Source organism: Stenella coeruleoalba, assembly GCF_951394435.1.
Source record: "Stenella coeruleoalba genome assembly, chromosome: 6".
In the NCBI taxonomy this organism is placed as follows: domain Eukaryota; kingdom Metazoa; phylum Chordata; class Mammalia; order Artiodactyla; family Delphinidae; genus Stenella; species Stenella coeruleoalba.
The window spans coordinates 112,653,931-112,669,355 of record NC_137151.1 but is presented as its reverse complement, the minus strand read 5'-3'; the positions used below and the strand labels follow the sequence as shown (position 1 = coordinate 112,669,355).

Sequence of the window (15,425 nt, the reverse complement as noted above, 5' to 3'; positions counted from 1 at the left end):
GCTGAGGCAGACAAAACGTCACTTCGCCCCTAGTACGTTGGGTTTGCTTCTGCCTTCATGGCTTTGAACTACTGATATAAAATATACAGGATTCCTCTTTTCTAAGGGGTTCATCTGCCTTCTGAAGAAGGTGAATAGTTTATGAAACTAGATTGAATTTTCTTCCTATGATTGGATTTGGTTCAGAAATAAAGCTTTATTCTCTGGTTTCAGTGGTTAGTTGAATCACGGCAAAGCATTTCATATCCCTTTCTCTTTGTTCCTCTAGTGGGACAAACTAGGAATAACTTAGAGAGCTGCAATGAAAATAACGTGCCAGTGCGTGCCAATATTTTCAGGAATGTCACAGCAACAGTGAGCATTTACGGCAGAAATTCGTGTACCTATTTCCCCAAGGGGCCAAAGAATCTTTTTTTAAAATAATCATGTAAATAAATGGGAAGGTATGATTCAATTTACAAAAGTTGATTTCACAAACAAATTTTGAAGACAGTGCTTTTTCCATCAAGAGAGGCATACAATTACAAGACGGGAAGAAGCCAGATTCCCAGCTGACCCACCAGTCTGGACCACTCTGGTTTTTGGTGTGAGAAGTAAATTTAATTTTCTTTAAAAAAAAAAAAAAAAAAGAGGCACACGATTATAAGCTTACAGAAGAACTTCACCCTTCAATAAGACTGTAACACACTATATGATCCAAAAAGCAATAACCTAGGAAAAGAAAGAAAAATGGAGACTGGCTTCTACAGAAGGTTTAATCTGATCCCTTACTCTTATTTTATTAGTAAATGGGACTCACGTAGAACACAAATACAACCCACGGTAGTGTTGCATCTCAAATCTGTACTCTGGGTCTGAATGTGCTTGTTTTTCATGAGCAGTTGGGAAAAGTGAATGCATTCTCAATACATTCTAGATCTTAAGCATTTACCCGAGCTCCCTCTTCAGCAATCTGGGCTATACAGGTACTTTGGTGTCATTCTCACTGAGGTAAACTACCTCTTCCCCATCACCACCTCACCTGCCCAACTCAGCCTCAAGGGACCATCTCTGTAGCTGCAGACCTAGTCCATTTGGCTTGCCTGCCCAGACACCGGCTCCCCTCCCCCATCAGACTGTTGGTTGTCACACTCCGGCAGGTCTGACAACACATCCTACTGGAGCAGCTTCTGAGGCTCCAGGCCACAGAATGTTAGAGGCCAACAATTGCAGGAGGAAGGATATAAGTAGCTTCTGGTCTGAGGCAAACTGGCCCAGGACCAGACTGTGCCTGCTTTCAGCCCTTTAGGGCTTGGCCCACTACCCCTAGGGACCTCCGAACCCTGCGTGATTCTGGTGCTTCGACCAACTTCTGTCTCTGCGTATCTTCTGTGGGCTGCACTCAAGGCTCAGTCCAGTTCCCCCTCCTAGACTTAGGGCATTTCCAGGAGTCTATGCACCTCACACAGAATAGGTGGAAAAAGTTACCCCAACTGTGGCTTTTTAGACGGCACTGAGAAAGGAGATAAAAAATTAATTTGCCTATGTTTGTTGTTAGGAATACAAACCATGAGCAGTTCTTGCTGGAAATTGTGCAAAGCCCTAATTTTGGTTCAATTAATATAGAAGCATAAAGTGCCTTCAGTTTCCCTTTGTATCATCCTAACAAATGGCTGTCTGGCTGTCTGAACTCCTCGTGTGGTGGTTTGACTAACGGCAATTTATTTTGTCTTAAACACACACACACACACACACAACAATAACAACAACTTTAAAAACAAGAGGGGATGAGTGTTTTACCACGAGCACTTATTACTTTTGAAACCAGAAATAATCCTCTATTTTAATGAAAGGGTAAAAATACTTCTCTCCAAGGTAAAGAGAAAAGAATGTGCATAATATTGTGGTGACCGATGCCTAGAAACACAACCAAATTCCCTTTTTATCTCAGTAACTAACTCACCCAACAGGGTATAACAAAGTAGAACTTGTAGGGTGTAATTTATATTACAATTCGCTTTCTCTCTATGTTAAGTAAGGCAGTTTGAAGTAAGACTTTTTTTTAAAAAAAAAAGTAGTTTCAAAGAACTTGAAAAAACACACCCAAAATGCTCTAGTCCAAAGCCAGAACACAGTTTTGTATGGTCTGCAGATAATTTAATATTTGAGAAACCTTTTCAACATTCTCCAACTCCAACCAAAACTAAAGCAATATTTAGGGGGAAAAAAATGAGTAAGCAAATAAAACCTAATATCTATATAATTATTCACAGATCAAGCAATTTAGAGACAATAAAATAGAACAGCATTTCAGCTAACTCAACTTTAAAATAATGGAACAACTATTCACTAACCTAACAACAACAACAAAAATTCTGGCTAATTTTACTGTTAATATATTAGGGATGATTGCTTTATCAGTTAAAAGACTTAAAATCAATTCTGTATAAGTTCATTTATTTTCGGTTTCACAAACATAGTATGATCAGCCTTCTTGATTTTCTGTAGTCCTCCTTTCCCCACAAACATAACGTCCAGTTTGAGTCTTTCAAACAGTAGGAAAATGCAATGATGTCAATGTACAAAGTATGTCACTGGTGCTTTGCCTGCCGTCTTCTGGCAACAGATGCATTTTATTTTGGAGAAGGGGCCCTCTCACACGCCAGTACTAACCCTAGCCGTCACTGCCAATCACAGCCCCTGTTCACATAGGCTGGCTTCTGGCCCAGCTTGTCCAATCCCAATCCCCTGCATCCCCTTAGACAGTGTTTGGTACAGCAAGAGACTCGTAATCCAGGCTAGGCCAATGAAAGTCTCCACTAGAATCTTTTCAGCAGTAACACAGAAAGAATTTAAGCCTTGGGTCTAGCATCAGAGAGAGGGCAGCCCAAGAGGATAGATCCACCATGTAGAGAGATACAGAAATGACCTAGGGGGCTTCCCTGGTGGCACAGTGGTTAAGAATCTGCCTGCCAATGCAAGGGACACGGGTTCGAGCCCTGGCCTGGGAAGATCCCACATGCCGCGGAGCAACTAAGCCCGTGCGCCACAACTACTGAGCCTGAGCTCTAGAGCCCGCAAGCCACAACTACTGAGCCCACGTGCCACAACTACTGAAGCCTGTACACCTACAACCCGTGCTCCGCAACAAGAGAAGCCACGACAATGAGAAGCCCACGCGCCACAACAAAGACCCAACACAGCCATAAAGAAAAGAAAAGAACCTAGGGAAAGAGTGAGGGACACTTCTAATAAAGATCTAGACCCAGAGGCCCACACTCCCAGTGGCCACCTGCACCTCTGTCCTTCCTACAGTGTGGTTATAAAAACCAGTGTAGGGCTTCCCTGGTGGCGCAGTGGTTGAGAGTCCGCCTGCCGATGCAGGGGACATGGGTTTGTGCGCCGGTCCGGGAAGATCCCACATGTCACGGAGCGGCTGGGCCCGTGAGTCATGGCCGCTGAGCCTGCGCGTCCGGAGCCTGTGCTCCGCAATGGGAGAGGCCACAGCAGTGAGAGGCCCGCGTACCGCAAAAAAAAAAACAAAAAAAAACAAAAAAAAAACCCAGTGTATTTCCTCTCCAGCTTCAACAAGTTTGCGCTGGTTTCTGTTATTTGCATTCAAGGCATCCTGACTCACGCACAAGGTAACCACTTGAGTTTGGGCATTCTCAATCATGGTGAACTTACTTACTGGCTTGTTTTTCCAGTTCCTGTTCTTTGGGCTCTGCCTTTGCAGCCCACAGGGGTGGCCTCTGGGGCCCTGTCTCTGCTCTGCAACCCTGCCTCCCTGCCAGGCTCCCATGCCCAAGGGTAACGCCCAGTCCAATCAAAGCTTCATCTCTGAGAGTGAAGGTCTGGATGTGAGAGAGAAGTTCTTCCGATCTGCGTTCTGTGCACCGTGGCACTCTGCAGGAAGAGGAAGACACGTATGAAGCTTAGCTGTTCGGCCCCATCTGTGTTGGATTCCACGGGCTACCCCATCTTTCCCAGACATCCTACCCTCTCCCCTGCCCCTTCAGCTGGCCATAATTGGTTTACTTTCCAAACCAAGGGAACATGAAATTATACACCAAAAAACTATTTCTGTAAATCATTGGTTAGGATGCTTTTTACTATGGGAAATGTACAATTTCAATAAAAATCAGCTTGGGCAATAAGGAACAGCCAGCCTACAGGTAGTGTGGCCCCAGGTATGTACAAGAATGTCATCAGGGCCCCTGTGTTTTATTTCCATGTTTTGCCATAAACAGTGCTGACTTCTCTCAAAGGTCGATTCCCCCAAAGGCCCCAGTTGGGGCCACCTGTGTTGTTGCTCACATTCAGCAGGAGATGGAGAAACGTTTCCATGCATGGAAGAGCATCATCAGATTTGGAAATACTATCCTGGCAGTGGTGTCAGAACAGCTTTAAGACATCTTTAAGAGTCAGAACTAATGTGACTTGGTGACTACCTGACTGATGGGTGTGGGAAGAGAAGAGCTAGGACAGCGCCCAAGTTTCTCCCTTGGGCGTCCCGGTAGATAGAAGCAATGCCAGAGCTGGTCTGGCCGGATGGTGACACCACATGCAGGTTCAATGCCTCCCCATGCTTCACTCAGACCTGCCCAGGAGTCAGCCAGAGCCTGTCCAGAAGCCTGATCTCACAGCAAACCACTCACCTTTGACAAGAGAGATTTCTTACCAGGCGAGATAAGCAAATGACTGCTCTCTGTGAACCGTCCTTCCTGTTTACGCACGGAGAACCATTTATATGAGGCTGGTAGCCACCTGAATGGCTCGCGTGCTGTGAGCCTCCTAGCTGGGTGCAATTAGAGCCGTTCATGCTGTGGACACAGTGGCTGCCTATACAGCACCTGCCCCCACTTTCCTTACACCTTCCAACTCTTCTTCTGTCCAGGCTTGTGCCCTGGCCCAGCTCTAAGGGACAGTCTAATAGATGGCTCTCAACCCTGGCTGCACACCGAAATCAACTGAGGAACTTTGAAAAAACACCAATGCCTAGGACTGTATCTTTTATTGTGGTAAAAACCCCACATAGCATAAATTTTACCATCTTAACCGTTTTGAAGTGTACAGTTCAGTGGTATCAGGTACATTTACATTGCTGGGCAACATCACCACTGTCCACCTCCAGAACCTTTTCATCTTCCCAAACTGAAACTCTGTACCCATTAAATGATAACTCCTCATTCCCCCTCCCCTCAGGTTCTGGGAACCACCTTCTATTTTCTGTCTTTATGAATATAAGCAAAATCATAGAGTATCTGCCTTTGGTGATTGGTTTATTTCACTTAGCGTGATGTCTTCAAGTTTCTTCCATGCTGTAGTGTGTGTCAGAATTTCCTTCCTTTTCAAGGCGGAGTAATATTCCATTGCATGTATCTATCACATGTTATTTATCCACTCATCCATCCATGGACACTTGGGTTGCTTCTACATTTTGGCTACTGTGAATAATGCTGCTGCTATGATCGTAGCTGTCCAAACATCCCCAAATATTTTCTTTAAAGTTTTCCATGGGGTTTGAATGTGCAGCCAAGGTTGAGAACCGCCAGTGTGTGGCAGTCCCTAGAGAATGTGAAGAGTCCAGAGGAGAGGCACGCCACCTTAGCTGGCCTGATCCAGCTGTTCCATGCTAATCATAATACTTATCACAGCCAGCAATCAGTAAGCTCATACACCTGTCTCCATCAATAGATTCGGACACCTGGGAGGGGGAGGTAGGTTTTGTTCACCTCAGTATCTTCTAGATCTCGCTCCAAGCCTGTGACCCTGCAGAAGCTTATTAAGTTGCTGCTAAATAAAGACAACCAATCCATAATTCAACTCCATCTTTCTATTAAAACGAACCATTCCCCTTTGCTACTAGAAATTAGGTACCATTCTACCCTGGGCCATGTCTGTGGCTGTGGAGCCTGACTCAGACCTGGGCCTGAGTCAGGGTTTCAGATCTTTTTTTTTTTTAATTTTTTGGCCATACTGTGCAGCATGTGGGATCTTAGTTCCCCGACCAGGGATCGAACCCACACCCCCGCTTTAGAAGCGTGGAGCCTTAACCACTAGACCATCAGGGAAGTCCAGGGTTTCAGGTCTTTATGAGACAAAATTATACGTGTGAAGGAGTCCTGCACGGCAATGGTGGAGCAGGATGGGGGTGGGAGGAATAGTTGCTACTGCCCCTTGTTCCAGTTTTTTCTGGAACGGATGCTCCAAAATGAGTGGTGGGACCCATTCCTTAGATCTCAAAGAGAGGTCTAAACGATCTTCCCCACAAATTTGTGCTTCCCTACCCCCAACCCACTTTTAAAACTAAAGACAGACACGTAGCTGGATTTTTATTGAGGTGGGTTTTCTGTGCCCTCTATTCATGTCTGCAGCTCCACATTCTCATGTTTACTTTGGTTTTAATTTTAACCTGAGTTCCTAAGATCGCTTTTTATTAAAACCAATGGAAATTAAAAAGTAGCCCCAGATAAAAGAAATACTCAAACACCCGAGAGGGTTCTGCTTCGTTCCATATTTAAGTCTGTGGACGTATTTGGAGAGAACTTCTTTATAATGAGGAGCAGTGGTGTAGCAAATTGAGAATGCTCTTCTCCCCTTTCCCCTTAAGTCTTAGAAGCCATGAGACACACTGTGCAATGGGACGGGAACAGCAGGGACGTGTCTTGGTAGGTAGATAATAAGGCTGACCCCTAATTGCTCCCGTCGTATTTTCAAAATCTGGGCCCCCTTGCACTGGGCAGCACTCCAGGATCAGGGTAGGGCAAAACCAGCAAGGTCACACAAATGCAGGACTTTATTTCAGACTGGGATATTTTGCAGAAAGTTTCTGCCTTGATTTTGATTTTTTAAGTAGCGCATGAAAATCATTTCTTTTGATTCTGGAGTTGTTTGGCACCCCTTCAATTTCCTGCCTGACTTGCCTCACCCTGGGTCCAGCCCTGACTCCACTCACGTCCCCGCTTTCCTTGGAGTTATAATTTGTTTTCTTCTTGAGAGGAAAGCATGACGTTGCTCTCTGCATCTCATGCAGCCACAAACATCTTTCTCCGGGTTTACTTCCTCCCTGTTCTCTTCCTCTGCCCATTTTGACAAACTCTCTCCCTAAATCCGTTCACCTCTGCGGCTTCTGCCGTTCCACACCGCCCCCCCCCCCCTTTCCCAGGATGACCAACATCAGGTACCAGGAAGAGATACAAGAGGGCCAGTGAAGGCCGGCCTTTCCCTCTGAGGTCTTTTTTTTTTTTTTTTTTGCGGTACGCGGGCCTCTCACTGTTGCGGTCTCTCCCGTTGTGGAGCACAGGCTCCGGACGCGCAGGCTCAGCGGCCATGGCTCACGGGCCCAGCTGCTCCGCGGCATGTGGGATCTTCCCGGACCGGGGCACGAACCCGCGTCCCCTGCATCGACAGGTAGACTCTCAACCACTGTGCCACAAGGGAAGTGAAGCCCCCCCGAGGTCTTCTGCTAACATAATTTTTCAGCTTCACGTGCAGAGTAACACAATAAGCAAGGGCCTAGTCCTTTTTAAAGAAACCTTTCTTGCAGCAATTATGATGATAAATAGTGCCCTTGGTAAACCATGGCCAGCATTATGGTCTGCAACTCCAAGGTAGCTGGCTGGAACACTAGGAAATAGAACTGAGTAATTTTAACTGTGCTAACTATGGAAGCCCTGAAAAAAAATGCCTAATACGGTAAAAACATGGACAGCTCTTTAAACGCAAAGCCAGTATGGAAGGAAGCGAGCTCATGATTTGGGCTCTTTTGACCTGGTGGGACTCCTACCCTGCAAGGGCAGCTGAGACCCCCAAATTTCACACCCACATCTTCGAGGACCAAGTGGAGGACTTCATCCATCACTCACATCCCTGACCCTGGGTGTTTTTCTGCACCTCTTGTTGCATCATCAGTAAACCGGCATGTAAACAAACTACCTGAATCTTTGTTACCATTCTAGCTTCCAAGTCATGAGGGTCTAGCCCAGTTCAGCCTCCTTCACATCATCTTAATGATTCATTACTATTATTATACATGTGCCAGAAGAGAATAATTCCGTAATTCATTGGCCTGATGGGAAATATAATTACATATGCAAATAACTTTTAATAAACACATACTAACCACACTCCTATTCAGATAATCACCCCAAGACCTGCCCACAACGGCTTACCAGGACTGTGTGCATCCCAGTGTAAAGTCGGCTGAGACTCACCAACGTGGAAAACGCCACAGCCGTCATCAGTCCCAAAACAAAGGGATACTGCAGGGGGAGAAGAGAAAACAAGGACATTCGGTCAGGTTCAGACACATACAATTTGATGCTGTGGAAAGGAATACGATTTCTGATCCCGTAACTCCTAGTCTCAATCTCATATTCCCTAGACCAGCAGTCTGATGATCTCAAATCACTTGAAAAATGGGAAAACTAAGGAAAGAGAAGGGGAAGATGTCTAGGAATATAGTTCTGGAAGTAAGTTTCACAACATATTGACATGCAAATAAGACACAGCAGAAAACTTGACCTTAGCTATGGTGCTACAAGTTTTAATGGAGTAAATAATTTTTTATTTCTATTTTTAGATTAAAACTTATGAAGTATACAGTATTTCCAAGAGGCAAGGTAGATCGACAGTGCTGTCATTTGGAAGTCCAACTAACTACTTCCCCATCATGTGCTGTGATGGTAAAGCTTGGCAACAACCAGCTTCTTGAGGAAGCCTGGGAACAACAGCCCCATGTTAAGACTGGGCATATTTCTGTACAGATGTCAAGGCAAGAGTCCAGACTTCACTGAATCTTGACATTTGCTCGTGAGTAATGAAAACAGCTGGAGGAATCTGGCTAATGACAAGTCATATAAAGAACACACAAATATCCTGCTTATGAGCTAGACACAGAGCTATAATCCAGTTGCTTCAACTACTGATGTCCGTGGTCTTCGGTGGTAATAAGGATAAAGACGATAGAGAACTGTCTATATTATGTGAAGTGCTTTATGGTCACTATCTCATGTATCTTCACACAACCGTATGAAATAGGTTCTATTACTAGCCCCAGTCCACAGATGAGGAAACCCTTAACCTTGATAATAAGTTGCATTAGTATTGAACTTTAGCATGAAGATGCTTGCCCATCCATCACCCCTCACAACAGGAGCTGGGGCTCAGAGAGGTACAATGACTTGCCCAAGGTCACACAGCCAGTAGTGACACAGTCTGAACCAGAAGCCACATCTTCCGAGTACAAGCCCAGCATGTTCTTTCCGACGCAACATCTGAGTATAACAACACAGGGTTGTGCATCTTTTCTTAAGATTTATCATTAACTGGGTCTCTGATTTTAATCGAAAAAGTGTTGAAAATTAATGAGTTAATGCATTCAGAATTTAGAGGCTGGTATTCACCTGAACATATATTTATATAAATAAACCCATTTTTAGAGCTACTCATGAGTATATAACCCCAAAAGCTGAATACATTTATTATTAAAAAATTAAATAGGAAAGAAGTGCATAACAACTCAGGCCTTACGAAAACTATTGTGGGACTTCCCTGGCGGTACAGTGATTAAGACTCTGCACTTCCACTGCAGGGGGCACAGGTTTGACCCCTGGTCGGGGAATTAACATCCCGCATGCCGAGCGGTGTGGCCAGAAAAAGAAAAAGAAAAAAGAAAATCGTTTCATCACGTAAGCTGTAAAGACATTTTTAAGAAGATCCAGGTGGCCTTAAAATGAGCGTATAAATGATTGCTGTTGCTTTCCTGCAGTCAGCGCCATTGATTTTTTTTTTTTTTTTTTTGATTTTTGTTGATTTTTTTCCTAAGAGAACCATGTTCACAGGCTTCTCTTGATGCTGACAGCAGCCCGATGGGGGTCAGTGTTGGGCCCACTATGTCCTTCTGGGGCAGACGGCACGGGATATGACATAGCTCAGAAGTCTGCATTCAATTAATTCCGATAGTACTGGGGAGCTCAGACATTGTTTGATCCTGGCATGACATTTAAGTTACAAAAAAAGATTATACCTAGTTGGATATGATACTATACACTTGTCCCTTTGCCATTTAGGAAACTGAGATCTGACCCCAGGTGACCAGGTAGCAGACCAGGTACAGCCAGGACCTGACACTAATCTTATCCTCTTCCAATCACATCAGGCTGACACCCCATTTTTGTACAACCTGGAACATGGAACACCCCTGGGTTTCTGGTGTAGAGGAGCAGGAGAAGCAATACTATCATTTACATACAAGGCTGCTAGAGTTCATGAAATCTAACTTTTCCAACGGGTAAAAGGTAAAATTTCTGAAATTAAGCACAAAACTAGAGCAAGAGTTCTCAGAAAGGAAAAATAAATCTTCATTGCAGTAACAGTATAGATTTTAAAAGGTCTTACTATAACTGGCATTTAAGCAGATATTAAGTGAAATTCTTCTATTTTCAACAGTTATTAATCACCTGTCATTTAGACAGCTTTCTAGAAAATATGGAATGATTATTTCTAACGGTTGAGCCCCCCAAAAAGGCAGAGACATCTCTGGGGGCTAATTTGGGAACAGACTATTTCACCCTGGGCCCTGGGACATGTAGCTGGAGGATTTGGTGAAACCATCTCAGCCCTGGAGGATCATTTACTAGGATATAAACCCCTCGAGTCTCTTGCAAACAGAGGGTGAGAGCACCTATTCAGTGCCATCTGGTCGGGCAGCTCAGGGTGAAAATGCCTTCGGAAGCGGGATGCCACACACCCGGGTTATGTTTGTGGTGCTGTTGTCATTATTATTTTTTTTTAATTAACTAATTTATTTTTGCTGTGTTGGGACTTCGTTTCTGTGCGAGGGCTTTCTCTAGTTGAGGCGAGCCAGGGCCACTCTTCATCGTGGTGCGCGGGCCTCTCTTGTTGTTGCGGAGCACAGGCTCCAGACGCGCAGGCTCAGTAGTTGTGGCTCACGGGCCCAGCCGCTCTGTGGCATGTGGGATCCTCCCAGACCAGGGCTCGAACCCGTGTCCCCTGCATCGGCAGGCGGACTCTCAACCACTGCGTCACCAGGGAAGCCCCTGTTGTCATTAATGGTGTCCACTTTCACTCTTGGGCACAACCTGCTTTGGGTACTAAATCATATGGTCACTTCATTTATAAAGAAATTGTCACTGACTGCTCAGTAAATTTTTGTTCCCCATCTTTATTTCATAAACTTCAAAGTCCTTCAAAAAAAGAAAATCCTGAAGGGAAACTCTTTGCTGCCTCATCGTACGGATGGTGTTACACGGGAGGAAGGGGAGTCTGCGCCTTACCTGGTATCTGCCCGTGGTAGAGATAAGGAGGGTGAAGGAGATGGCGGTGGCTGCCATGGCGTGGGTGGACGGCATCCCATACTCAGCGATCACTCTCTTCTCCAGTTTCACAACAGGAGGGGAGAAGGGGCGGGGCCACTTCAAGACATCCTTGGCCACCTGGCCAATATACATCACCAACTGCCAAACCAAAGGATGGAGGTAAGTCTAACCAAATGAGCAAAATAAACTCCTAGGTTCTATGAATTTATTTTGAGGTTTCCTGTTGGTTGGCTGAAATCACCTTTCTCTCTGACCCCAGCGGCCTATGGGGAAGTCTTGTAGGAAGACATTTTAGTTGTTAAAAAGAGAAACAGGCCGGGACTTCCCTGGTGGCGCAGGGGTTAAGAATCCGCCTGCCAGTGCAGGGGACACGGGTGTGATCCCTGGTCCGGGATGATCCCACATGCTGCGGAGCAACTAAGCCTGTGTGCCACAACTACTGAGCCTGCGTGCCACAACTACTGAAGCCCACGTGCCTGAAGCCCGTGCTCCGCAACGAGAGAAGCCACCATGAGAGGCCCACGCACCACAACAAAGGGAAGCCCTTGCTCTCTGCAACCAGGGAAGGTCCAGGCACAGCAACAAAGACCCAACACAGCAAATAAATAAATAAATACATACATAAATAAATTTCTAAACAAAAGAGAGAAAAGAGAAACAGCCCTTCTGGATTCCAGAGGGTCACTGGGCAACTAAGATATGACACTAACACGTCTTACTTATTTTGGTCATATATTTAACATTTGTATAGCTGGTATGTGTGCCAAGCACTGGTCTAAGAACTTTACAAATATTAACTCACTTAATCCAATAGTACCTGTAGAATGCAGACCCATTTTACAGAGGGGTAAACCGTTGTACATAGTTAGTAAGTGGCAAGACTTAATGGATTCAAATCCAGAGAGTTTGGCTTCAAAAAATATGTGCCTTAAACTACCACGGTAATACCTTCGGGATGGTCCTGGACTAAGAATTTAATACTCAATCAGACAGCCCTTCTTTTCAAGTTTTAACCAAAAAAGTGACTTCTGGCTTAAAATTTTTTGAATGCCACTGTTACTCCTGATGTATGCAGGCAACATACTGGATATAGTTTAACTTTTCTCAGTACTCGAGAGCATCATACAATAAATGGCGTGACTATTTTCAACCCTAAAATCAACACAGCTCAATCTGGAAGTTCCTCAATTGAATTCTTTTTTTTCCATGATGCCATTAATGAAAAAATCCCTTTCTCTTTTTCCCTTAAAGCACAACATAGATATCAGAATTGATTTCCATACCCTCCTGAGATGAATAGGACTGTTAACAATAGACTTATTTACTTTGTCAGAGAGCTTCACAGGACATTTCCGTGATGTTATAAAAGAGGGAGAAGCAACCCATTCACTTAAGTCTCTGCATTTGCAACCCAAAGTGTGGTCTGAGGAGAGGCAGCATCCACACCACGAGTGCTGTTTCAAGATGCAGAATCTCAGGCCCCAGCCTGTACCTATGGAACTGGAACCCTCATTTTCACAAGACTCCCGGGTGGTTCATGCGCACGTGAGAATTTGAGAAGCACGGCCGGCTTTACACTGTATTCTTGCGCAGGTCACTTTGTCATGGGCTTTAATTATAAACCTCCTCATCTTACCATGATCGCATTGATCTTACTAGGGCTTTATTTAGCTTGTGATGGATGGAGTTACTTGGCTTTGGAACAAAACCCGCTATGAAGGACTATTTCAAAATACTTTTGATTAGTCAGCCAGATTGCTTTAGAGTTTCCCACATTGTGGTACTTTCTTTTAACTCATCTAGTTGCCGGTGAATTCTGAACATTATCCCAGCACACTCAGTATCCCCCAGAAGACGCTGCATATGTTTTTGTGCTCTGCTGCCACTTTGCTCTGGGTTAAAAATCAAGAACCACTGTCTGTGCACAGCAGGCCAAATCCACAGGCTTTAAAGCCTCAGTGACAATCACTCCAAATTCCATAGCTGCGATTTCTAATCAGACTTTGAAACTTAACCTCTTTACCATCCCCTTATTACCAGAAACTACTGTTTTGGAAACCAGCTTACTCTTTTATGTTTCTGCCTCTCCCTCCTGTGAACCTATAAAAACCACATCAGACCGACTATTTTCTGGGGAGTTGGAAAACTTGCAGATGTTGTTGACTACTAAGAATTTCTCAGAAGATGCTAGGATATAAATGTTTCTCAACCCTGCCCCTTCCCCACTCATCAACATCAAAAAGAATATTACAGGCATTACGACTAACTCCAGTTCACTCAAAAATACACAGAATCTTCAGACAGGAAACGTTAAAATCATAGAGTGAAGACAGACTGTGCGTCCCTCATTCAGACAAAACTTAATCTCCTTGAAGTCCATGAGTTTCTTCGACTTCATTTATCTTTTGCCTTCTATATCTGAAGGATGTTTTTAAGAATGAGGACAATTGTTCATTTTATTTAAAAGTGTTCCCATAGCAGCACACTGTTTCTGATCAATAAGTTTCAAATAGCAATTACTGTCATGACAGAGCTCTTCAAGCCAGAGAGAGTGAAGCTATGTTTTTCAGGTTGTAGGGAAAGAGTACCACTCACAGGGTGACAAGTCCTGTCTCTGTCAGTTTGCATTCATTACAGCAAACTGTGCCCAGCCCTGTATTAGGTCTCCAACCTTGAGTGGGGAAAACAGTCACACAGAGGATCTCATCATAATGCAAATATGCTTTGGAAAAAAATTATCCACAGAATTATATGGGTATGTATATATGTAGAGACAGACTTTGGTTCAACCCGAGACACTGGGAGCACTGAGGTGGAACGTTAAAGGAAGATTGTTTAAGATGAGGGGTGGATAGAGAAGCATCCACTTCGCAAGAATAGAGAAGCCTTGGAGAAGTGATGTTGGGTGGTATGCAGAGGGACCTCCGAGGCAGTTAGGACCAGCGGAGTTTAAATTGTGGGGCACACCGTTACACATCAGTTAGAATGGCTGAGATGAAAGGAACTGACCATACCAGGTGTTGGGAGGATAGGGGGAGTACCTGGAACCCTCATACAGCACTGGAGCAGGTGCAAAATGATACAACCACTTTGGAAAAGCAGTTTGACAGCTTCTTAAAAAGTTAAAACATATGATTTCCGCACGACCCAGCCATGCCGATCCTAGGTATTTACCCTCAAAGAGTGAAAGCGTAAGTCACGCAAAGATCTGTCTATGACCATTGACGGCAGCTTCTTTGTAACGGCCCCAAACCGGCAACAACCCAATTTCCATCAACAGGTGAATAGGTAAACAAATTGTGGTATAATCATACAACTGAATACTTCGCGGCAAGAACAAAAAAAAATAAACTATAGATATCACGCTACAGCATGGATGAATCTTAAAATAATTATGCTGAATGAATGATGAATCTTAAAATAATTATGCTGAATGAATAATTATGCAAATTGTGGTATAATCATACAACTGAATACTTCGCAGCAAAAACGAAATAATAAACTATAGATATCATGCTACAGCATGGACGAATCTTAAAATAATTGTGCTGAATGAAGAAGCCAGGCCAAAAACAAACAAAAGTACATACTCTATGATTTTGTTTATATAAAATTCTTGGAAATAGAAATGACTCTATAGGATAGAAAGCCGATCGGTGGTGGCCAGAAAGGCGGGAAAGAAATTACAAATGGGCATGAGGAAACTTCTGGGTAATGAAGTTTTAATTATGTCTTAACTATGTTTTAATTATGTCTGTCTTAATTATGGTGATAATTTTAGGGGTATGGACCGATATCAAAATGTGCCAAGTTGTACATTTTAAATACGTGTAAACTTTGTGAATACACTAAAAATGATTGAATCATACGCTTTAAAACAATGAATTGAGTAGTATGTGAATTATACCTCAATAAAACTGAGTACGTACAGTTTATTGAATGTCAGTCACATCTTAAAAAGTTGTTGTCTTAGCCAGCTTGGGCTGCTATAACAAGCAACCACAGACTGGGTGGCTTATAAACAGGAAGTTATCTCTCTCAGTTCCGGAGGATGCAGTGCAAGACCAAGGCACTGGCAGATTCAGTACCTGGTGAGCGCCTGCT

General features: G+C 44.0%; 1 protein-coding gene across 1 annotated transcript in view; it reads right to left on the bottom strand.

The window, feature by feature from the left end:
* Positions 1-15,425, bottom strand: part of SGPP2 (sphingosine-1-phosphate phosphatase 2) — a 121,440-nt gene that overhangs the window by 31,490 nt on the left and 74,525 nt on the right. The window contains exons 3-4 of the mRNA XM_079923916.1: positions 11,280-11,459; positions 8,154-8,243 (exon numbers count right to left, since the gene is read on the bottom strand). Of these exons, the coding sequence (XP_079780042.1) occupies positions 8,154-8,243; positions 11,280-11,459 (270 nt within the window). The remainder of the gene's footprint in view (positions 1-8,153; positions 8,244-11,279; positions 11,460-15,425) is intronic.